A 25,031-nucleotide genomic window follows, 5' to 3' on the forward strand; every position below is an offset into this window, starting at 1 on the left:
TTAAATTGCCAAATGTTAGATTTTATTCATGTCAAATTTTTTCTCATAAGAAATGGCCTTCCTTTCTAATATTCTTGTGTAATTAAAACCAAGTGTTATAGTTTTAGTCTAAAGTATATTCACTCCTTATAGAAAGCTTTTACGGAAATTGTATCGGTAATTCTGTCTTTTTAATAAGAATAGGAATTTGGAAAAGTTGTTTACAGTCTTTTTGAAAGTGAAAGTTTCTCAGTTGTGTCTGACTCTTTGTGACCCCCTGGACTGTAGTCCATGGAATTCTCCAGGCCAGAATGCTAGAGTGGGTAGCTTTTCCCTTCTCTAGGGATCTTTCCAACCCAGGGATCAAACCCAGGTCTCCCACACTGCAGGCAGATTCTTTACCAACTGAGCCACAAGGGAAGCCCAAGAATACTAGAGAGGGTAGCCTATCCCTTCTCCAGTGGACCGTCCTGACCCAGGAATTGAACTGGCGTCTCCTGCATTGCAGGCAGATTCTTTACCAACAGAGCTATTAGGGAAGCCCCTACAGTCTTTTTATTTAAGGTTTAAATTTTTCTTTAGGTAATTTAGTGTAAGGTAGTCATATGTTGAGGTGAAATTTGGTATTTCAGTATAGATTTTCCCCATATGTTTTAGAATAGTGCCATTTAAGAAATGTTTCTTTTAATAAACTGTATTTAAAGAACTGCTTTTTGGTAACTAAACAAATAAACGTTTTAAGTATATGAATTCATGTTTAGATGTTTAAAAATGAATTTCCAGTAGAATGAGAAAGATTCCTAAAATGCCCAGAATCTCTGTTCTGTGATTTGAAAAAGTATTTGCTTAATTTTTTTTTTCCTTAACAGGTATGATGAATTCAAATTTGGCTGTACCTCTCTAAGAGTACCTCCAGATTTACTTTACCAAATTAGGCATGATATCACAGTGTCCCCCAATGGGATAGCTTTTGTCAAGGTAATACTCTCTTATAAATGAAAGGTATCAACTGTGATTTAACCTTTGGAGAGCTAATGGTCTAGATGTTGTTGGCATATAATACAAAAAAAAAGCTTACTTCAATATCTCAAAAAAATCAAAGATACAAGGAATCTTCTAAGAAATTTTTTAAATCATTTAAAAAAAAAATAATGATCTTATTTTGCATGAATTTAGGTTTAAATCTTTTGTTAGACTTTAGTTTTTTAATAAACTATTGCAAGAAATAGATTGCATATATACCTCCTGCCCTCTATTAGAATCTGGTTGACTTAGATAGCTACGTGATGGTCACAACAGTGTTAACTTACAAAGATTAAAACTGCTTTAGCATGCACTTTACTAATTGTTCTATATATTTTAAATTAAGACTGTCTTAAAAGTGATACTCTAATATATTTATTGATTATATTTTTAAGAAGATACCCAGACTTATAACAGAGTTCTTTTTTCTCTCTCTGTCTCCCCTCAAAAAGAGACTAAAAAGCCTCATAAATGAATAAATCAAAGGCAAATAGGAAGAGATCTAGGAGAAGATTATATTGCCTCTCATATGCCAACTTCATTCCTTTTCTATTTCCTTAGCAGTGAGTCTGTAAGAATCACGGGACAGTAGAGTAGTTGGTGGTGGTAGCATGGACCCCACTAGCCCTCAAATTCATTCTGGTGTACTTAGCAAAAGTAGCATCATTCTCTACCAATCAAAGGATGCTATGTTTAAAGAATATTCTAAAATTAGCCATTTAGATATGAGGAAAAATTTTACCAGGAGAGTTCAGGATATATTCCATTTTGGAAAACGTTATATTTTAACATAATAACACATCATGTCTTAACATAAACATGGCTGCTTCAAAAGGTACACAGAATGAATTAGAGGTTAGAATATGTTTTCATTGTCGCATATCTAGTAGCTTATTATTTTATCTCCATTTAACAGCATTTTAAGAACTTGCATCTACATTTTGACCCGATGTGTAAAGCTTAATGAAAGTTAGTTTTTTTTTTTTTAGTATTCAGGAGTGTTATTATACTATCCCTGAGGTTTTAATTGTTCAGTCTGACATGCATTACCTTGCACGTGTCTGTGAATCATCCTCAAAGTTAATACTGTTTTGTGATTTTCATTCCTAGTGGAGTTCTCGTAAATTCTCCCTAGTCTTGATTAATACAAATGATTTTTTTTTTTTTTGGCGTCAACAAATTTTATCACCTCACTATTCATCCCCTCTTCCAGATTGCTAATAAATATAGGCCGGAGGGGATGGCTTAGTGGTCTAAGCATCAGATTTGAAATACCTAGAGTCCCTGGAACTGCAGGTTTGAATGTCAGCAGAGTCAACCCAGCTCATCATTCTTCCAAGGTAGATAAATGGAGTTCCATGCAGATTACTGTGTGGGGTCATTAGGATGAGATCTTTTAAAACTGAGGTTTGTTATGAGTGATACAAATCCCGTGTGTCTTTCTGAAAGAGTGGGGGTTTGGATCAAAGTTGTGACAAAATTTCCCTCTGAACTCGTGTGGTTTTTTACGTTCTAGTTGGCATCCTCCGTCCTGGAGGTCTCTGAGCTCACATAGTAGTGCTACAGTAGATTTGTAAACATTACAGGAAGCTTTTAGGAGAAAAGCCCTCTTCAAAAGAAAGAAAATGTGATGATTTTATATTGACTGCCACTGGTCTTGTGGCCACTCTTACTATTTGTTTCAATTCATGACAGTTGGCCATTGTTATACTTTTTGCTTCCTTCTTAATTATCTAAACCTATAATAATTATGGGATCTAAACATTCTTTTTTTTTTCCCTTTATGATAGCCTTCAGTAAGAAAGGGTGTGCTACCAAGAATGCTTGAGGAGATTTTGAAGACTAGACTCATGGTGAAGCGGTCAATGAAGGCTTACAAGCAGGACAGAGTCCTTTCACGAATGCTTGATGCACGTCAGCTAGGACTTAAGCTGATAGCAAATGTCACATTTGGCTATACAGCTGCTAATTTTTCTGGGAGAATGCCATGCATTGAGGTAAGTGATACAAGTCTATAGTTTTTTTAAAAGAGACTAAAGCGGCATTAAATGAATACCTGTTCATTGAAGCATTTTGTTTTTTTAAAGTGTTTCATTTCCATGACATAGCATCAGTTTTTCTTAAACCAGGGCTTATATACATACATATTCTTAGAGATTTGTGGGTTTTCTCTATGAGAACTCTATTTAATGATAATTTTATAAATTAGCATACACATTCTGGATACCTGGATGACCATATCGTAATCCATTATTGGCATGAGGTTTCTGTGCCACCTTTACAGCATTGTTTACAGTAATACTGGTACTAAATAATTCCTTTTAATGTATTGGTAGAGATCTGAGCCTAGTTCATTTGTCTTCTCTAAATGTCAAAAAAAAAGTCATTCCCTATTTACTAGTATACCGGTAGATATAAAGTAAAACCTTTCTTTTGCAGTAGTTCAGTTCAGTTCCTCAGTTGTGTCTGACTCTTTGCGACCCCATGAACTGCAGCACGCCAGGCCTCCCTGTCCATCACCAACTCCCAGAGTTTACTCAAACTCATCTCCATTGAGTCGGTAATGCCATCCAACCATCTCATCCTCCGTCGTCCCCTTCCCGCCTTCAGTCTTTCCCAGCATCAGGGTATCTTTTCAAATGAGTCAGTTCTTTGCATTAGGTGGCCAAAGTATTAGAGTTTCAGCTTCAACATCAGTCCTTCCAATGAATATTTCCTTTAGGATGGACTGGTTGGATCTCCTTGCAGTCCAAGGGACTCTAAAGAGTCTTTCTAGCACTACAGTTCAAAAGCATCAATTAAGACACTCTTCATTAAAAAGTCTAATTTCTTATTATTTACTAAATTAGGGTGTTAATTGGACATAAATACAAAGTAGTATGACAGAGTAATACAGTAATTCACTAATTGAGAAAAGAACAGAGTACTGTTGTTTGGTTGATGATCTTTTCATGCCAAATGAAGGCTAGAGCATTGTGGTATGCCATATTTGCAGTCGTTCAGCAAAGGAAAAGCAGTGGAAGAATAAAGTCCCCGGACAGCTCACAGTAGGCAAAGTAAACTGCAAAAACTTGTGCAAGGGACTTCTGGTTATATGTCCAGCATGTAAGAAACTCAAAGTCTCCACTCTGTCCTCCCACCAAGTAAGCCAAACAAACGGAAGAGTCAACAACTCTTCTTAGATCTGTTGGAGAGGCGAAGTCACAGGGTAAACTGCTACCCCTCCCCCCAACTGAAGAGGCCCAACAGGTGAATACAGAGACTCACAGCTTACCAGAGTATAATCCATGAGCACAAGTCTGAGAACCAGTGCCACAGTAAAAATAGAACCATAGCTGATGAATTGCTGGAGGCTCAGGCTAAACAAATCTGAGAGAGAAAAAACCCCAATGGACCCAGTCATCAGGGTCCCCACACAACTAGGAGCTGAGGCAGGTTTTCACAGTGAATATCAGTGAAAAATTTCCTTGTGCTTCTGGCACAGAGAGGGGAAAAGAACCATTCTGAAATACACTAGAGTGTTCTGTGTTTAACAAAGTCTGCCCTCAGGAGAAACTATTTAAGCAGAGCCCAAGCTGTTGGAGTTTCATCAGAGCCTAACTGACCTGGGAAAAGAGAAATACCCAACTCCAACTGCTCTAGCCTTCTACATGGAAGAAAAATACTCTGGCCTGCTCTAGTCATCCTGTCCCACCAAAGTGGGGTGAAAAATTGAAAATTATTTATGAAGTCTATAGTCCAGAGGCACAGGTTCACTGAAAAACAGACCTACTCTTAGGACTGAAGAGCACGTCCTTCTCTCCCCAGCACCTTTTCCACATTACTAAAGGCCTGTTTATAGCAGTTCCTTTTACCCAGTACATCATGTCTGGCTGTCAGAAGGAATTGCAAGACATACCAAAAGCCAAAAAACACAGAAGAAACAAAGAAAGCACCAGAATCAGACTCAGATAGGGAAGGGATGTTGGCACTATCAGACTGCAAATTTAAAACTATGGTTAGGATGCTAAGAGCTCCCTCCAATGGCTAAAATAGATAGCATGCAAGAATAGATGGGCAATATAAGCAAAGAGGTAGAAATTCTAAGAAAGAACTAAAAAGAACTGCTAGAAATCAAAAATACTGTAAGAGAAATGAAAAATGCCTCTGACTACTACACTGAACATGGCTAAGAAAAAAATCTCTGAGCTTGAAGAACTCTTGGTAGAAACTGCTAAAACTCAAAAGAAGAAAAAAAAAGGAAAAGGTGTCCTAATACTATAGTGTGATATATATGTAATAAAAATTCCAGAAAGAAAGAAAAGAACAGAAGGAATACTGAAACAATAATGACTGAGAACTTCCCCTAATTAATGTCAGACATCCGCTTGCTCCTTGGAAGGAAAGCTATGACAAACTTAGTGTATTAAAAGGCAGAGACATGACTTTGCTGACAAAGGTCCGTACAGTCAAAGCTATGGTTTTGCCAGTAGTCATGTACGGATGTTAAAGTTGGACCATTAAGAAGTGCTGAAGAGCTGATGCTTTCTAACTGTGGTGCTGAAGAAGACTCTTTAGAGTCCCTAGAACAGCAGGGAGATCAAACCAGTCAGTCCTAAAGGAAATCAATCTTGTATATTCATTGAAGGACTGATGCTGAAGCTGAAGCTTCGATTATTTGGCCACCTGGTGTGAAGAGCCGACTCATTGGAAAAGACCCTGATGCTGAGAAAGATTGAAGGCAAAAGGAAAAGAGGGAGGCATAGGATGAGGTGGTTAGATAGCATCACGAACTCAAAGACCATGAATTTGAGCAAACTCTGGGAGATAGTAAAGGACAGGGAAGCCTGGTATGCTGCAGTCCATGGGGTCTCAAAGAGTCTGACATGATTTAGCAACTGAAGAACAATAGGAGCAAATGGTCAAACACCAAACTACAGATCCAGGAAGTTCAGAGAACACCAAACAGAATAAATGCCAAAAAAAAAAACAACCCAAAAACCTAAACCTAGGGACATCATTTTCATACTGCAGAAAATCAACAATAAAAGTCCTCAAAGAAGCCAAAGGGTAAGAACCACCTAGCTTATAGAGAAGCAAAGGTAAGAATTATATGCAACTTTTCCTCAGAAACCGTGCCAGGCAAGAAAAAAATGGAATAAAATATACCGTACAAAATTATCATTCAAAAGTGAAGGAGAAATTAAGATTTCTCAGACACATAAAACTTGAGGGAATTAGTTGGCATAGACCTGCCTTGCAAGATTTGGTTAAAAGAAGTTCTTCAGAGAGAAGGAAAGTGACAACAGGTCAGAAACCTAGATCCACAAAGAATGGAAGAGCATCAGAGAAGGAATAAGTAAGAGTAAAAGAAGCCCTTTTATTTCTCTTAATTGATCTAACAGGTAATGATCTGTTCAAAATAATAATAGCAAAAAAAGTATTTGATTAGGTATGTTTTTATATATGTACATTTGTATAACTAAAATGAATGACAAATGGTACAAGGACTGGGAGGAACAGATTAGGATTCTTTCATTTTAAAGTACTCACACTACCTATGAAGTGGTTTAGTGGGTTTTGAAAATGGTGTATTGAAAGTAAATATAAATACTGCAAGATTTTGGGCAACCACCATAAAAAGTTTTTTAAAAAGAAATATAACTAATGTGTAATATAAAATAGTCAAACCAAAAAAGCAGTAAAAGAGTGGAAATTAAAAATAGGAACAAGCAAAGGCAACATCGAAAATAAAGAAAATCAGGAAGAACATAGTTGAACTCAACAACACAATAAAAGGGCATTTACAAACTACTTCATCCAAAAACAGCTGAATACATATTCTTCTCCAGCTCACAAGGAGCATGTAAGATAGACCACATTCTGGACCATGAAATATACCTTAATAACTTTAAAAGAATAGATTATATAGTGTATTCTGCTTTCAGATCAGAATTGAATTAAACTAGAGATCAATAATGGAGAAGGCAATGGCACCCCACTCCAGTACTCTTGCCTGGAAAATCCCATGGGCGGAGGAGCCTGGTGGGCTGCAGTCCATGGGGTCGCTAGGAGTTGGACACGACTGAGCAACTTCACTTTGACTTTTCACTTTCATGCATTGGAGAAGGAATGGCAACCCACTCCAGTATTCTTGCCTAGAGAATCCCAGGGACGGGGGAGCCTGGTGGGCTGCCATCTATGGGGTCACACAGAGTCGGACACAACTGAAGCGACTTAGCAGCAGCAGCAGAGATCAATAACAGAAAGATAGCTGGAAAATTCCCCAAATACTTAAGAGATTAAATAGCCAATTTCTAAATAATAGGTCAAAGAAAAAAATCTCAAAAGAGAAATTTTTAAATTATTTTGAACTAAATGAAAATACAATTTATCAGTTTGTGGAGATCAGCAAAAACAGTACTTAGAAGGAAATTTATAGATTGAATGCATCTAAGCTTGATCTGAAAGGATACAAGCACGCCAATGTGCACTGCAGCACTGTTTACAATAGCCAAGACATGGATGCAACATAACTGTCCATTGGCAGGAGAACGGATAAAAAAGATGTGGCACGTATATACTATGGAATATTACTCAGCCATTAAAAAAGTGAAATAATTCCATTTAGCACAGCATGGATGAATGTAGAGGCTGTCATCCTGAGTGAAGCAAGTCAGAGAAGGAGAAATATTGTATGACATCCTTTATATGTGGAATCTAAAAAGAAATGATACAAATGAACTTACCTACAAGACTTATTAGAAAACAAACTTTTATGATTGCCAGGGGGAAGGAATGGTCGTGCACATACTGCTATATTTCAAATGGATAACCAACAAAGACCTACTGTATAGTATATGGAACTCTGCTCAATATTATGTGGCAGCCTGGATGGGAGGGTAGTTTCGGGAAGAATGGATACATGTATATGTATTGCTGGGTCCCTTTGCTGTTGACCTGACACTACCACAGCATTGTTAATCAGCTATATCCCAATACCGAGTAAAAAGTTAAAAAAAAAATACACCAAGCACAATACCCTCAACATCTCCATGTTGCTGCATATGGCAAGATTACCTTCTTTTGTATAGCTAAATAATATTTTATCATATATAAACTACATTTTCTTTATCCATTCATCCATCATGGACACTTAGCTTGTTTCCATGTCTTGACTATTGTAAGTAATGCTGCAGTGAACATGAGGATATAGGCTTCTTTTCCAGTTAGAGTTTTTGTTTCCTTCAGATAAATACCCAGAGGTGGAGTTGCTGCATCATACTTTCAATTTTTGGAAGAACCTCCATGCTGTTTTCTATAGTGGCTGCACCAATTTACATTTCCACCAACAGTGCACAAGGGTTCCCTTTTCTCCACATCGTTACCAGCATTCTTTTCAGAGAATTTTTACTTTAAATATTTTTCTTATTATGACTTTTCAGGATCCCAACCATTGGCTAAATTATGAAACCAATTAATTTTTCTTCTTTTTAAATCCATTCTCTTAGCCCTGTAATCTTATTTATTAGGAACTGTTACACAAAGTAGCAGAATCAGTTTTAATGTAATTCCCACTCGTTTCTTCTCCTCCAGTGCTCGACCGTGCCCCTCGCTCTCATGCCTGAGTTCTTCATAGAGCATGGACCTCAGGGCCAGCTGCAAAAGTTCTGACTCTTCCGGGTGTAGTTTAAATGGGTCAGAGTAGATGGCAGGAGGAAGACATTTAGGATCAGTGTATGTGTGTATTTATTTGTATGTGTAGATCTCAGAATCATATTTGACTCTAATTCTGGATGGCTCGCCCATTTAGCTATTTGCTATCACATATTTTTATCTTGTGAAAGTGGCAAAAGACAGACTGAATGTTTTGTTTAAACTTGAATTTCAATTAGATGACATGATTGATTCTTTTAATGTATTAGGTTGTAGTTCATATTCTCAAGGTTTTCTAATGCACAAAAGGTCTCAACAGGATTTATGATCTTAATTTAAAAACCAAATTAAGTTTCTGTGATCAGTTTATTTATTCCTTTGTTCATATACTTAATATTTCCTTTGTAAACATCTTTAAACAGCCTTTAAATTATTAATAAATCCTGCATTTAGTTCATATAATTCATATTTTACAGTAAAATGGGAAAGATCATTATAAATACTGTTTGCAAAAGAAAAAGTACATAATTCTTACTTTAAAACTTTAAAAAGTAATGTTCCATTTATGCTGAACAGCAGTTTCCCTAGCCTTTAGCTTTAATGAGTTTAATAAATGAAGCAGCAGTGCTATATTAGCCTCCTTAATTTATTTAACTATGAAATATAATTAGCTTGCTTCTCATATTTGTCAAGATCCATCATCTTTTTTGCTTTGTCAGCTTATGCCATTATCGTTGTTAAAACTTACCAATCACCAATGAAAGAACCCTTGTTAGACATATATCTGCTTACCTGATTTAAATTGAACACTGTGATATATTTTTCATCATATAATCATGCATTTTTCCTTGCATTCAGTATTAATATAAAAATTATGTATAACCAATCACTGATATTTAGGTTCAGCATAAACTTTTTTAAAATTTATTTTAATTGAAGGCTAATTACTGTACAAGATTGTAGTGGTTTTTGCCATACATTGACATGAATCAGTCATGGGTGTACATGTGTCCCCCATCCTGAACCCCCCTGCCTCCTCCCTCCCCATCCCATACCTCAGGGTTGTCCCAGTGCACGGGCTTTGAGTGCTTTAATGATACTGAAAGAAATTATTATAACACTCCAACAGAAAAAATTTGAAAGATATACATGCACACACATGCATATACACAGTGTGGTCTCCTGTTGGTATAAAGGCATATTAGAAAGTCCTTGAATAAATAAGGTTTATTCTTCTAGGATCAAATATAGCTATCCTTGTATACAGTGCAGTCCATTATACTTACACTCACACAGGCAAGTCTGTATATTGATTGGTTTCTTCTTTTAAATTATTCATCCATCCCATTTTCTTCTTGAGTACCTGAAGAAGGAATAATGAATGGCACTGGTGACTATTCTGTTTTCTTTTCAGTGTTCTTTTCTCCTTGTTTCAGTTTTAGAAATATTCAGTAATGAAAATTAAGTATTATACATTAAAGCCTATTGTCTTATACTAAACTATATTAAGAAATTTTTTCCTATGTGTTTGTACCAACAGGTTGGTGATAGTATTGTTCACAAAGCCAGAGAAACTTTGGAACGAGCTATTAAACTGGTGAATGACACCAAGAAATGGGGTGCCAGGGTTGTATATGGTGATACTGACAGGTAATGAACTTTCTGTTTTGTAGTTGTCCTTTTGCATCTCTTCAGATATTCATTTCAGTGTTTGAAATGCCTTAAGGGTAATCCTTCCTAAGAATAGAATTCTACCTAAGTTCTCTCCAGTTTTTGTGAGCCGCAGACTGTGAAGATTCCCATGGTATCTCTCCAGGTAGCAAGTATGTAGATGTGATGGTGCGTTAGTTGTGTCCAATTCTTTGCAACCCTCTGGACTGTAGCCCACCAGGCTCCTCTGTCCATGGGATTCTCCAGGCAAGAATACTGGAGTGGGTTGCCATTTCCTTCTCCAAGGGATGGATGTTCCCAACCCAGGGATCAAATCCACATCTCCTGCTTTGGCGCAGGTGGATTCTTTACTGCTGAGCCATCTGGGAACCCTTAAGTATTTAGATAGGGATCTGTAAAAACTGTATATACAGGAGTCTAGTCTGTTTAAAGAAAGAGTTTTTAATGTGAAGAATTCCTCAGATAGCTGCAGGTCTCTGAATTTAAATATATATCTTAAAATAATCAAACTGTTTTGGAAAAACAGTTGCCAAAGGTAAGAGTGGTTCACTTTTCACTGGGCCCCAAAATCTGTTGCCCTTCTTATATAAACAGTTCATATAGGTAAATACAGTTTTCACTTTTGATTCCAGAGGCTCACAGACTTCCTAAAGCCCATCATCTATGAGCTGACAAAGGATAGGACTGCCTTTGAATCCTAAAAATAACTTCAACCTGGCTTACTTTGATATTTTTCAGGGCCCAGTTATTTATGTAATATCCTATTTATATGACTTAATAAAATTTTTCTAGAATATAGGGGTTATGCAAGTTTCTTGGAGTCTGAAATTTTCTTTTCATATTAAAGGCTTAAAGTCACAGTGATCATTCTAAGAGCATTTGCTTCAGGAGCTCTGATCACTTTACAGTGCAGTGGACCAATCAGAAATAATGCTTCTAATCAGTGAAAATAGCTTCCAGCTAATCTTTAACCAGCATTTAATCTTCTCCAGTTTTTTAGTGCACATAAAATCAGCATAATCATATTAATGCTGAATAAGACCTTGTCTTCACATAGCAGCTGTTTCATTATCAACAGATGGGGATAGTTTCAAGTTATTCAGGCCCCATTTATCCACAGTCTCTACTGTTCCCCATCAAAAGCCACTCCTCACTTTGAGTATTTTACTGCTCTGTAAAACCACTTCTGCTGAGAGGTCTAGCAAAATAAAAATTACTAGGACACAATTTTCCAGAGCTCCTCACAAAATAATTAGGGAAGAGGAGACAAACTTTAAAATACTGAATTTAATTCAGGGTCTTAAATGTCAGTGGTTGACAGCACACACCCAGAATCAGAAATTGGCATGATTCTGATTATACTTATGTTGTTTAGCCTTTAATATTTTTAGGAAATCAAACAAATCAAAAAACACGGACTTAGAATATCAGGCTGGAAGAGGATTTTTGGGTCAGAGTTTCCATGTGGCTGGAAGAAAATCCTAGGAGGCCCATTCTCAGGTGCTCCTTAGGAGCAGATTCCCCTGGAGTAAGAAGTGTGTCTGAGATCACCCAACTAGTAAGACATAGAGCTCAGACGGTAAAGAGACTGCCTGCAATGCAGGAGACCAGGGTTTGATCCCTGGGTCAGGAAGATCCCCTGGAGAAGGGAATGGCTACCCACTCCAGTATTCTTGCTGGAGAATTCCATGGACAGAGGAGCCTGGTGGGCTACAGTTCATGAGGTCGTAAAGTGCCGGTCGTGACTGAGCAACTTTCACTACTACATCAGATATCCCAGGTTCTTTTTATGATTCTAATCAATGAAATGTATTTGCAGTATCATTAGAACTTTTGATCACCATTCACCGTCTGATTCATCCAGTAATGCTTACTGAAATATACTGAATGAGGACACTTTACTCTAGGGCATACATTCTCAATGGTAGTAACATTGCCCCAACAGAGTACAAATCGGTCTTTGAGGAGCAAACCACTTAGATAGTGTGGTGGATCTGGGCCCCACGAAGATCAGCTGTACCCAACAATATTTTATTCCTTATTGATTACTTTCTCTTGTTAAATTTACTTTTTTAACTTCTTTTTTTTTTGGAGCAGACAATAATGATACCATAGTGAGAAGTACTGCTCTAGGGATAACAGATGAATGCTTGATGGAAGGAAAGAGTTCTTTACCAAGAGTGAGATGTGGAGTCTCTTTCTAGCTATGCTCCTAACTGATTGCATGGCCATCAAAAAGTCACTTGAGCCTCTCTCAGACTATCATCAGACCACATCTGATACATGATGATGAATGACCATTGGCTCCCTCCAATTTCAAGACTGCTGATTTTGTGAATCTTGGAGTCTAGCTAAGGGAGACCAGTTACCAAAGCATCAAAATTACTCTGTCAGAAAGGGTGTTTCTTTCTCAAGAGCAGATATAATTGTGGTTCTCAACAATATTTGTCCCATCTTAGTGGGACAGACCTACTTCCATCAGCTATTGAAGCTCTCTCTAGTAGTGGTTCTCAGGCAGGATAGGGAAGGACGTTTGACAACATACGCGTCCAGGGCAGCAGAACGGTGCTGGGGAACTAGAGCAAAGAGTCCCTCAGGAAATTCATCTGCGTGTAATTGAGAAAAGGCCTCCTGGGTGATTCTAATACCCCACTCAGCTCTCCATCCCATGTGAAATGACAACCACTCCTTTAAGACAGTCTCTCTCTGTAGGCTAGTCGCCTTAATTCTGTTAAGTGACCAAAAATTCCCATTAATCCTGGTCAGCTCCCTTGAAGCTTAGCTTCAACTATAACTGGCCAAAAGAGTATAGATGAACTCAAGTAAATTTACTGACACTGCTAGATAAAATCTCAAATACATATATATACTATTGTAATAACTTTTAACGTAAAGTATTTATAACTTTAATTTTTTTGTCAGCTGTATCAAAATACAGTTTTTAACAAAGTACACAGTATATATAGTTCAGCACACAAAATGTATAGACACATATAATCAGCTGCCACCCCACTCAAGATACAGAACATTCTGTCCCTGTTGAAGTTCTGCCGTGCTCCACTGCAGTCAGTCCCTCGTTTTCATCCCATACCCCTAGGCAACCATTTACCTGATTTCATTTACCACAGCTTAGTTTTAAGTATAATAATTGTTTTTTTTAAGTTTGGTATTTACATCTAAACTAAAACATACCCTTAGCATATGATTCAACAGTACTACTCTCGATATATACCTAAGAGAAATGAAAGCTTCGGTCCACATAAATCCCTGATGCAACTCTTCATTGTAGTTTTATTGATGGTCCAAAACTGCAGTCCAGATGTTCATCAATGGATGAATGAACAAATGTGACATATCCATAAGAGAATACTATTCAGCATTAAAAAGGAACCAGTGTTACTTCAGCAATATGGGTCTATCTCAAAATTATGTTGAGTAAAAGAATCCCGACAAGTATATTAGCTTTGTATACTATGTAAAATTCTTGAAAAAAGCAAACTTATAGTAACTGAAAGCAGGTTGTGTTGCCTGGGATCCAAAGTGGAGTAGAGAATTATTGCAAAGGAATACAAGGGAACTCCATGGGGTCATGAAAATGTCCTATATCTTGACTCTGGTGGTAGTTACACAGATGTATTAGTTTTCTAGGGCTGTCACAGATCTGGTGGTTTAAACACAGAAATTTACTCTCACAGTTCTGGCTGAAGCCCAGGATGGAGGCGTGCGTTAGCAGGTGTGCTTTCTCCTGAAGCCTCTCGGCTTGCCTTGCAGGTGGCCACCTCTTACTTTGCCCTCACATGCCCTTTCCTCCCTTCACGTGCAGCCTTGGTATTTCTTTGTTTAGTTTCCTCTTACAAGGATACCAGATTAGGCTCACCCTAACCACCTAAATTAGAGCCACATTTTAACTTAATCATCTCTTTTAAGGCCCTGTCTCCAAGTATAGTCACGTTCTGAGATACTGGGGGTTAGGGTTTCAAAATAGGACTTTAAGGGACACAGTTCAGCCCATCACAAGTCTTACACATTTGTCAATATTCGTGAACTATACACTTAAAGTATATTCATTTCATTATATGCAGATTGTATCTGTATATACTACTGGTGGGATTATACATCAGAAATAGCTTTCTGCAAAAAAAAAAAAAGCTTTCTGGAATTCAGTTTCACATTATCTTTCAGAAAATATTTTTAGTGTATACCATTTATCTGGAAATTCCACTTTTAGGAATTTATTCTAAGGACATAGAGTGTGTGCCATGTTTACTATTACATATGAAATATTAGAAAAAAATTTAATGACAATATCCATACATTGAAATACAGAACTGTTAAAATAATGTAAAAGAACTAAATGTGGGGAAATGTTCATAATACACTATTAAATGAAAGGGGAAAGTTATCAAACTTTATGATCTGTGATCCCAAATGAGAAAAGATTTACAGATGGACACAAAAGATATACAGATTTTCTGGTGTCTTTGATCTGAGCAGTGAGATTATAAGTGGCTGTTCTCTTTGTGCCTTTTAGTGTTTTCTGACTGTTCTTCGGTGAACAAGTTTTATGTATGTGTGTTCTTTTCTAAGTTGGGTGGTTCTGAAAGGAAATCTTCTCCCATATCACAAGTAAATTTTCCATTTCTTTATAATCACATCTTTTATTTTGTGACTGACATAACTGTGTGTCATAAAAAGCCGTAAATGTATAGGAATGACTCAGGACCTTCTTGGCAGCTGTGCTAACTGGTCTGTGTGTAGCTAAACTAGAAACATTAAATACTTTAAGGATCTGTAACAAGATATATCATGGGTACACAAGGCAAGGGTGATAAAACAAAGCTCAGACAGGAAACAACTTAGTAAGGAAGAGTAAGGAGAAGGGTTTTCCCTGGTATTATAGTATTAGGCAGGAAAATTACTATTGATGAGAATTTGTTGCAACTTCCTTATTACTCTACTCTATTTTTAATCCTCTTAGTCTGTTTGTGCTACTGAAAGGAGCCACTAAGGAGCAGTCTTTTAAGATTGGGCAAGAAATTGCTGAAGCTGTAACTGCTACCAACCCTAAACCAGTGAAATTGAAGTTTGAAAAGGTAAGAGAAACGTAATACTAAAAATGACTTATAAAATTCGCATACCTTCTAGAGATTTCTGATTTCTTAATACATTTTCAGGGTATACAGGTCTGTGAAAGTGTTAAATTTAAAGTATTTTTCCATTAGTTTGGTATCATTTTCACAAAATTTTTTTTAGTAATATCTGATATAAAGAAATGAAAAGACTGTTCGACTTAACTATCAATGTGCAGCCCCAAACTTCATGGTATAAAACAAGCAGCATTTTGTTACGCTCCCAGATTTCATGGGCCAGGAATTCAGAAAGGGTACAGCTGGATGGCATGTCTCTGCTCCACGACGTCTGGATCCTCAGCTGGACAGCTCAGGACTATTCTGGGAGAATGTGATGCTGTGGACATTCAGCCTGTGTAGCAAAGTGAAGAGCATGGTGTCCTGAGAAACTACCAGTGGACATGAGATTTTACCTGAAATAGATTACAGGCCTAAACATAAAAGCAAAACCTGTACAACTGCTCAAAGAAAACAAACCATCTGTTAAGAATTGTGATGCATATGTTCATGAATATTGGTCTGTAGTGGTTTTGTTTTTGTTTTCTGCTTGTATTGTCTTTGCTTTGGAGACAGGGTAAAAAAAAAAGCTGACCTCATGAGTTGGAAGTTCATCCCCCTACTTTAGTATATACAGGTTAGCTTGGCATTCAAGACACTCTGTAACCTGGTCGCAAAGAATCATGACTGAGCACCACCACCACAAGATATCAAAATCTGAAGCTAAACTGGTGCTTTGAGAGAAATTTATATATTTAAAGTGCTTATATTAAAAATTTGTTTAAAATTAGTGATTCACGTTTGTAAATTAACAAAACAGGAAAAGAGAAGCAAACTAATCCCAAAGGAAGGAAATAATAAAGAGTGGATGTTAATGAAATGGTTCTTCAGAAAGTTCTATAAATGGTTAAACCACTAGCTAGAATGATCAAGGGTTAACATAAATTATCAATATCAAAAATAAAAGGTGGGATGTTACTAGAGTTTACAGATACCAAAATCATTTCAGTTCAGTTCAGTTGCTCAGTCGTGTCCGACTCTTTGCGACCCCATGAATCGCAGCATGCCAGGCCTCCCTGTCCATCACCAACTCCCGGAGTTTACTCAAACTCACGTCCATCGAGTCAGTGATGCCATCCAGCCATCTCATCCTCTTTGTCCCCTCCTCCTCCTGCCCCCAATCCCTCCCAGCATCAGAGTCTTTTCCAGTGAGACAACTCTTTGCGTGAGGTGGCCAAAGTACTGGAGTTTCAGCTTTAGCATCATTCCTTCCAAAGAAATCCCAGGGCTGCCGGGAGAAATATCAATAACCTCAGATATGCAGATGACACCACCCTTATGGCAGAAAGTGAAGAGGAACTAAAAAGCATCTTGATGAAAGTGAAAGTGGAGAGTGAAAAAGTTGGCTTAAAGCTCAACATTCAGAAAACGAAGATCATGGCATCCGGTCCCATCACTTCATGGGAAATAGATGGGGAAACAGTGGAAACAGTGTCAGACTTTATTTTTGGGGGCTCCAAAATCACTGCAGATGGTGACTGCAGCCATGAAATTAAAAGACACTTGTTCCTTGGAAGGAAAGTTATGTCCAACCTAGATAGCATATTCAAAAGCAGAGAGAGACATTACTTTGCCAACAAAGGTCCGTCTAGTCAAGACTATGGTTTTTCCAGTGGTCATGTATGGATGTGAGAGTTGGACTGTGAAGAAGACTGAGCACCGAAGAATTGATGCTTTTGAACTGTGGTGTTGGAGAAGACTCTTGAGAGTCCCTTGGACTACACAGAGATCCAACCAACGAAGTATAAATAATTCATGCCAGTAAATTTGGTAACTTCAGAGAAATGGACAAACTCATTGACAATCACAAATTTTAAAACTGACATGAGAAGAGAACCTGAATTATTAAAGATATTTAAGTTATAATTGAAAATCTTCCCTCCCCCATAAAATTTCTGGACTAGACTGCTTCACTGATGAATTTTATCAACCTGCTAGCCCACCAGGCTCCTCTGTCCATGTGATTTTCCAGGGAATCTTCCCAAACCAGGGATCTAGCCCATCTCCTGCAATGGCAGGCAAACTTACCACTGTGCCACTTGGGAATCCCTGTTCATAGTCAGTATTCCTTTTTCTCCATCAGGGCAGCTGAAAGCCGGCTGCTCTTACAGGTTCCCTTGCAGGACCCCTAGGCACTCCCATACGTGTGTGTGCTCAGTCATGCTCGACTCTTTGCATCCCATGGATTATAGCCCGCCAAGCTCCTCTGTCCATGGGATTCTCCAAGCAAGAATAGTGGAGTGGGTTGCTTTTTCCTCTTCCAGGGGGTCTTCCTGACCCAGGGATCAAATCTGAGTATCCTGCGTTGCAGGCAGATTCTTTACCACTGAGTCACCAGGGAAGCAGCAGCTGCCTGGGAATCTTGTGCTTCAGTGATAATGATCTATAGGTTATTTAGAAGTGTGCTGTTTAAGTTCCAAATATTTAATATTTTCAGATATCTTTCTGTTACTAATTTTAATTCCATGTGGTGAAAGAACATAGTCTATATAATTTCAGTGCTTTTAAATTTGTTAAAGTTCATTGTTTGGTCTAGCATATGGTCTCTTTTTTTTTTTTGGACTCTACTGGGTCTTTGCTGTGACCATGCAGGCTTCCTCTGTCTGCGGCCAGCTGGGGCTACTCTCTAGTTGCAGTGCACGGGCTGCCCATTTTGTTTTCTTCTCTCGTTGTGGTGCACAGGCTTTAGTAGTTGCTGCACGTGGGCTCCTGAGCGTAGGCTCTGGAGTTGTGGCACGTGGGATCTTCCTGAACCAGGGATGGAACCGATGTCTGCTGCATTGCAAGGTGGATTCTTAACCACTGGACCACCTAGGAAGCCCAGCATGTTCCCATGTGACCTTGAAAATCCCTGTGTATTCTGGTTATTGGGTGGAATGGTCTACAGTAACACTTAGGTTAATTAATAGTGTTGTTGAAGCCAACAGTAACAATTTTGCTGACTTTGTCAATTTCTAGGAGAGAGGGCCAAAGTATCAAATACAATCACAGATTTGCCTGTTTCTTGCTTTTAGTTCTGCCAGTTTATATTTCATGTATTTTGAAGTTTTCTTATTAGCTATATATACATTTATGATTATTTATCTCCTTGATGAACTGACATTTTTATCTTTGATAATATCCCTTGTCTGGAAATCTACTTTTTCTGATATTATATAGCAGCTCCAGCTTTGTTTTGATTAGTATTAACAAGTATATATTTTTTTCTAACCTTTCTATTCTTTTTTATTTAAAATAGATTTCTAGTAGAAAGCATATTGTCGCATCTCTTTGATGGGATCTAATCTGATCATTACTGCTTTTTACAAGTTACATTTTCTAACACCATTTTTACACTTTTTACACCACCTACATTTAATGTGATTACTGATACAGCTTGGGGCAGAAGAAAGGACCAGTTTGATAATGTAGAAAGGGGTGGAGACACACACCCATTCACCCAGGAGTTCCGCTTCAAGGAATTCATCTTTTGGATTAATCCATGCAAGGTTGTTCACGGGAACACTATTTGTAATTCCAAAAGATTGAAAACATCCTATATGATGCAGAGTAGGTAACTGGTTACAAAATTTATTATACCCTCATAAAATGGACTGCTATGTAGCTACAAAACAAAATGAACTTTCTATTGAGAATGGACTTCTCTCCAAGATAATTACCAAATGAAGCAAGCAAAGTGCAGAGTGAGGTAGAAGGTAAGCTACCCTATGTGTATAAGTACATTTACTTGGAATATCTCTGGAAGAACATACAGGAAATCAGTAACAAAGGATTCCTCTATGGAGGGGACGGTAGACTCTTTATTGTATATTCTCTTGTAACTTTTTAATTTGTACCATATGTAGGTGTCACTGAAATTTTTTAATTCTTTAAAGAGATATGGTTGACTCTGAAAGCAGTCAGCTGAGGAAGGAGCAGAATTGGTAGTGCAAGTAAAGACAACTCATTTTGTGCGCTCTGTCCTCCAAGTGTCGCTCATGAATTTGTTGGGCCCTGAGCCATATTTAGAATTTTCTTAAAATTGACATCTGGTTAGAGAGAGAAAAAGGCATATAAAAATAAGATGTTTGTGGTTGGGGGAAAAGTGCTTATAGAGAGACATTTTATTAATTTCATCACAGGTATATTTGCCCTGTGTCTTACAAACAAAAAAGAGATATGTGGGTTACATGTATGAAACACTTGATCAAAAGGACCCAGTATTTGATGCAAAAGGAATAGAAACAGTGAGAAGAGATTCCTGCCCTGCTGTTTCTAAGGTAAGTTTTATCTGTCTTGTTTTCATCTTTTAGAAATAAGTGGCAAAGAAAGTGGTAAACATCCTTAAGCAAATATCTAAGTGGAAGAACTGTATAGACTGTATGACTATGTCTAACTAAAGAGAAACTGTATGATTTTTTGAGTTTCATTTCTAATGAAAGCAGCTTATTTAAGTCCTTACCTTTTACACAGTTGCTAAAAAGTAACACTTGAACTTGATAAAAATTTCCTGCCTAATCATCTAGAGTTGATATGATACTTTATCATGTGGCAACACCCAAAAGCTGTGAAGCAGGATAAAGAAGAGAAAGTGAACAGAGAAATTTCATAAGTAAAATAATCCATCTGAGATTAACTGAAATTGTTTACTTGGGTTACCAAATACAAGTTAGGAAGATTTCTGAACACTGGTACTATAAATTACCCAAATTTCTCAACCACAGTAATTTTAGTCATAGTATTTTTTATTTTTTTCTTTATTCAGGCCCATATTTGTTCTGTAACAAACCAAAATAATTACTGTCAATCTCTTATGCTTTTAATGCTGTCATAAAACTCAGTGTGTATAGAGTAGGAAATGGCAGCACACTCCAGTATTCCTGCCTGGATAATTCTATGGACAGAGGAGCCTGGTGGGCTACAGTGCATGGGGTCTCATGAGTCATACATGACTAAGTGACTTTCACTTTCAAAAGAGAGAATGAGAAAGAAAAGAAAAAATCATCTAACAGTCACAGATTTGGTTCTGAAGGACAACTGTTACAATTTCTAGAGAAGATCAGATTTTTTAGTACTCATGTATAGGCTTTTTCCTTTCCTGTGTAGTATTAAAGGACAAAGTTGAAAGAGTATTCTGTATGTCTATGAAAATCAAAGTGCATTCCAAATATTTGATATTTGATCCCACAGGGATTGACTTATTAGTACTTGCCCAGCTTTATGAAAAGTGCATGATGCACCAGGTCCCTTTGGGGCACATGCAGTCTCATAGAAAAGAGCGGCCTTTCAGGATCAGGAACTGCGGTTTCATGGTAGAAAAGTTTTATAATGGACATCAAAAATATTTTGGAAAACAAATTATGTTAAAAATTTTAAAATAAATGAGAAATGTATGCCTTAAAAAGACACAAAACCAAAGTCTCAACTCCTTGCAGACTGCTGATTAGAAGCTTCAGGGATTCTCAGAACGTAATTCTTTGTTTTGTGTGCTGTTTATACAAACAATTCAAGAATGTGCAATAAAGGTTTTCTCAAAGCAAAAAAAGTGTGTAGAGTGCTGTTCCGTTTATATCATATGAGAGCATTAAAAGCAGAAGATTGACAGTAATCAACCTATATGTCATATATGTAACATAAATTTGAGATATATTTCATACTAGTTTCTGGAAGGATACTATCCAGTGCATTCTTTCTCTGAGGGAAGAATGGTAAATGGTACCTTAGCTAAGTTAGCAAACTTGTGTAAAATACATATGGATTCCAGTACTCAAAATAAGATACAGAGCTTTCACCTGGAACTAATTTAAATTCATTCCACTGTATGTCAGTCATTTTCCAGTAGAAATACTGTAGCACAGAAAATTCTGTCACAGTTTCTATTTACTGACATTATAAAAAGGCAAAAGACTGGCTTTTCTTTCACTGTTTGGTGATGTTTAAACTTCTTTCTGTCCACCTGAATCCAACCCTTTCTATAACAGAGTAAATAAAAAATAAGACATGAAAATCATGTCTGGCTTTCTGCCCTACAGTGCTCTTGGCTATATAAGACAAATGTTTCATGCTGCTCATCACACACAGCACACATTTCATCTGCATGTCATTCCAATATGATTTTCCTCAAACTACATAATTCTATTTTTAGAAATAGCAAGCTAAATCTCCAAATAATTTCCATTTTCAATAATTTTTTATTATCCAGTCATTGTAAATAGCAGATTGTTTAGGTAGATCAGGAAGCTTTCTGGTAGTTATGTAAGTGAAAGTGTAACAGCAGTGATGAAATATATTAGAGGATATTTTACCTTTACGAGCATATCCATTTTCTTTTTAAGATACTTGAGCGTTCTCTGAAGCTGCTATTTGAAACAAGAGATATAAGTTTAATTAAACAATATGTTCAACGACAATGTATGAAGCTTCTGGAAGGAAAGGCCAGCATACAAGATTTTATCTTTGCCAAGGAATACAGAGGAAGTGCCTCTTACAAACCTGGTGCCTGTGTGCCAGCCCTGGAACTTACAAGGTAATGATGCACACAGCAGCACAGCCCTCAGTACCTAGGAAGTGTGGTCCTGGGATTCTGAATGGTTTGGAGTAGATGAAAAGACCTAGTCCACAGGCACAGATACACAGTTGTCTGTTCTCCTGCCCACATGAAGCCTTAATAACATGAGTGGGTGACCCCCAAATACTGCAAGCTCTGAAGTAGAAAAAAGAGCTCCTCTTCTGGCCTTCCCTACAAAAACTAGATTCAGTGAAACTGTAATCTGTTACAGAGCTGGAAGTGATTGTTTTTCCTATATCAGAATCATGCTGCTGCTAAGTCGCTTCAGTCGTGTCCGACTCTGTGTGATCCCATAGACGACAGGGCTCTGCCATCCCTGGGATTCTCCAGGCAAGAACACTGGAGTGGGTTGCCATTTCCTTCTCCATCGGAATCATAGGTAGTCCTTAATATTGATCCTACCACAGCAGTAAGGTGGTGTCATTCTAGAAGGAGATCAGCTGATCAGCTAAATTTTCTCTTATCTTTTAGATTTATGATAGTTAATTTAAGCTAGTTGGTATCTCCCAACTCATACTGTTCTCCAGGTAACAGTAATTTACAGGGTAAGTTTGATTAAACTCTTAGAGCATATCCACTTGGTGCTAAGTGAAGTGTATATGGCTGTTAGAGTTAAACTACCTTTAAGGTTCCCCTTGTCAGTTTCTCATGGCTTCATTATTTAATTCTCATTTCATTTTCTGGAGAGATGCCTTCCATGACAGTCTTTGAGTGACTGTTTTATTTGGATTTAAATAGGAAAATGCTTACTTACGATCGGCGCTCTGAGCCTCGAGTTGGGGAGCGAGTACCATATGTCATCATTTATGGAGCCCCTGGAGTACCGCTTATCCAACTAGTAAGGCGCCCAGTGGAAGTCCTGCAGGACCCAACTCTGAGACTGAATGCCACTTACTATATCACCAAGCAAATCCTTCCACCCCTGGCAAGAATCTTCTCTCTTATTGGTATTGATGTCTTCAGCTGGTATCATGAATTACCACGGGTAAGCCTACTAAACAGTACCTATGCTATGACTCCATAGAGAATTCACTTAACATTTTCAGTAGAACTAAAGGTTTTATTTACATGCTATCAGAGCAGAGCAAATCCTTCATTATCCTAAACCAACAAAGGCGCTATACTCTTCTGGTTTCATCTTTTACAAACACCTTCCCAGCTTCTGTCAGATTAGCCAAATTATAGAAGATTAAAATAAATCCCACAACTACTTCAGTGGTAAACACTTAACTATATCACAAACAGCAAATAAAAATGAAAGCAGAAATTCCTTCAAAATGGGTATTTAAGAAATATATAAGCTCTAGTAGCTAGACATAGTTCTATAGAGACCAGAGTAAAGAATATTAAAGTATCATTTTACTAAAATAAAACATGCAGTGTGAAATCTTACCAAAGGGAGTTTTGCCTGAACTCCTTTTTTCTTAGTTTATCCCCATCCGAACTCTGAAGGAACAGTTTGTGGTTCTGTAACAATCAGGGATACATTTCTCTAGGAAAGTAGCAGTTGTTATCTGATGTTTACAATTAGGTCTGCTGAGTCATTTGCTCAGACTATGAAAGCCTGAGAGTATTCAGGAAAATTGATGTAAGTTTAATACTTAAATTGTTTTTACTTTCTCAGTACGCACTTAGGGCCTCAAGGAAAAGAAGCAGCTGGGAAACTGAGGGGGAAACTGTGCTTTAGTCTTTGCTGGCCAGCATCCGTAACGCTGGGCCCTGGCTCTGCTCCACAGAGCTATCAGTGTTTTTCATTGCATCAGTAGCAGGAGTGGCATTTATAAAAGGCTAACCTAATAACTTTGGTGCAGAGTGACTTGTAAGACACCAGGGGAATGCACCAAGGGTATGATAGTAAGAGGATAATGTTATTTCAGTGTGAAGAGTATCAGAAGACAGATCTCTGAAACATTATCAACTTCAAAGAAGGAAGCTTAGGTGACATGTATCTAATTTCATTTGAAATGCTCCAGGTTTACTTTTGCTTGAATTTTGCACCTTAATGCCTAACAGGCTACTTTTTACCTTGCTTCCATGGCCAAAACTGTGCAGTCTTAAACAGTATCCACTCTCAACCTGGATTTTCTCCTTTGTCCTCCCTGATCTCCTTTGCCCCCTATAATTTCATACATCTACATATTGCAACCAAAAAAAACCGAGTGACAAGAAACTATTTTTGTTTTTCATTGAAGTACAATTGACACGCAATCTGATATTAGTTTCAACTATACAGTATAGTGATTTGACAATGAGATGATCACCATGATAAAATCTAGTTATCGTCTGTTACCATTTAAAGTTACTGCAATATTATTGACTTTATTTCCTAATCTGTATAATATATCCTGATGACTTATTTACAACTGGAAGTTTGTACCTTTCTGAGACCATTTTCCTCCCCCCCAAAAAGGAAAACAAAACAATATATCTGATGATATTAAGCTATAAAAGAAGGACTTTGTTCTTTTCTAAAGCCCCATTATCTAAAACCGTTCCTGATACATAGTAGCTATTCAGTATTTGTTCAACACCGGAAATAATGCCTTAGTGATCCTGTAATTAGCTTGAGAAGAGCCACACTGCTATAAAGCTGGCTTAGACTTATTTCTGAATTGATGCTTACATAGATCCAGAAGGCCACCAGCTCCTCTCGAAGTGAACTTGAAGGGCGGAAAGGCACTATTGCACAATATTTCACTACCTTACACTGTCCTGTGTGTGATGACCTGACTCAGCACGGCATCTGCAGTAAATGTCGCAGCCAGCCTCAGCATGTTGCAGTCATCCTCAACCAAGAAATTCGAGAGTTGGAACGTCAACAGGAGCGACTTGTAAAGGTACAGCCTTGTTCAATAGACCCAGAATCCCAAGCAGTCTGAGTCTTCAGGGAAATGTAGTCAACTCCTGAGGGAGGTGTAGTGTGAGATGTGAAAGTGGAGTAAGGATTCTAAGTTAATCAACTTCTAAAATCCTGAAAATAGCATAATTGA

At 37.6% G+C, this 25,031-nt stretch overlaps 1 protein-coding gene across 6 annotated transcripts in view; it reads left to right on the forward strand.

Annotated features, from left to right (window-relative positions):
- Positions 1 to 25,031, forward strand: part of REV3L (REV3 like, DNA directed polymerase zeta catalytic subunit) — a 178,132-nt gene that overhangs the window by 148,016 nt on the left and 5,085 nt on the right. For 5 of the 6 annotated variants that reach the window (XM_027551194.1, XM_027551196.1, XM_027551197.1 and 2 more), the window contains 8 exons: positions 849 to 957; positions 2,793 to 2,999; positions 10,178 to 10,287; positions 15,287 to 15,401; positions 19,616 to 19,753; positions 21,809 to 21,999; positions 22,780 to 23,026; positions 24,669 to 24,878. In XM_027551194.1, coding sequence (XP_027406995.1) covers positions 849 to 957; positions 2,793 to 2,999; positions 10,178 to 10,287; positions 15,287 to 15,401; positions 19,616 to 19,753; positions 21,809 to 21,999; positions 22,780 to 23,026; positions 24,669 to 24,878 — 1,327 coding nt within the window. Of the gene's footprint in view, positions 1 to 848; positions 958 to 2,215; positions 2,366 to 2,792; positions 3,000 to 10,177; positions 10,288 to 15,286; positions 15,402 to 19,615; positions 19,754 to 21,808; positions 22,000 to 22,779; positions 23,027 to 24,668; positions 24,879 to 25,031 lie in introns of those variants that run through there. The other variant, XM_027551200.1, reaches the window with a different exon arrangement.

This window comes from Bos indicus x Bos taurus, chromosome 9 (genome assembly GCF_003369695.1).
Source record: "Bos indicus x Bos taurus breed Angus x Brahman F1 hybrid chromosome 9, Bos_hybrid_MaternalHap_v2.0, whole genome shotgun sequence".
Classification (NCBI taxonomy): Eukaryota; Metazoa; Chordata; class Mammalia; order Artiodactyla; family Bovidae; genus Bos; species Bos indicus x Bos taurus.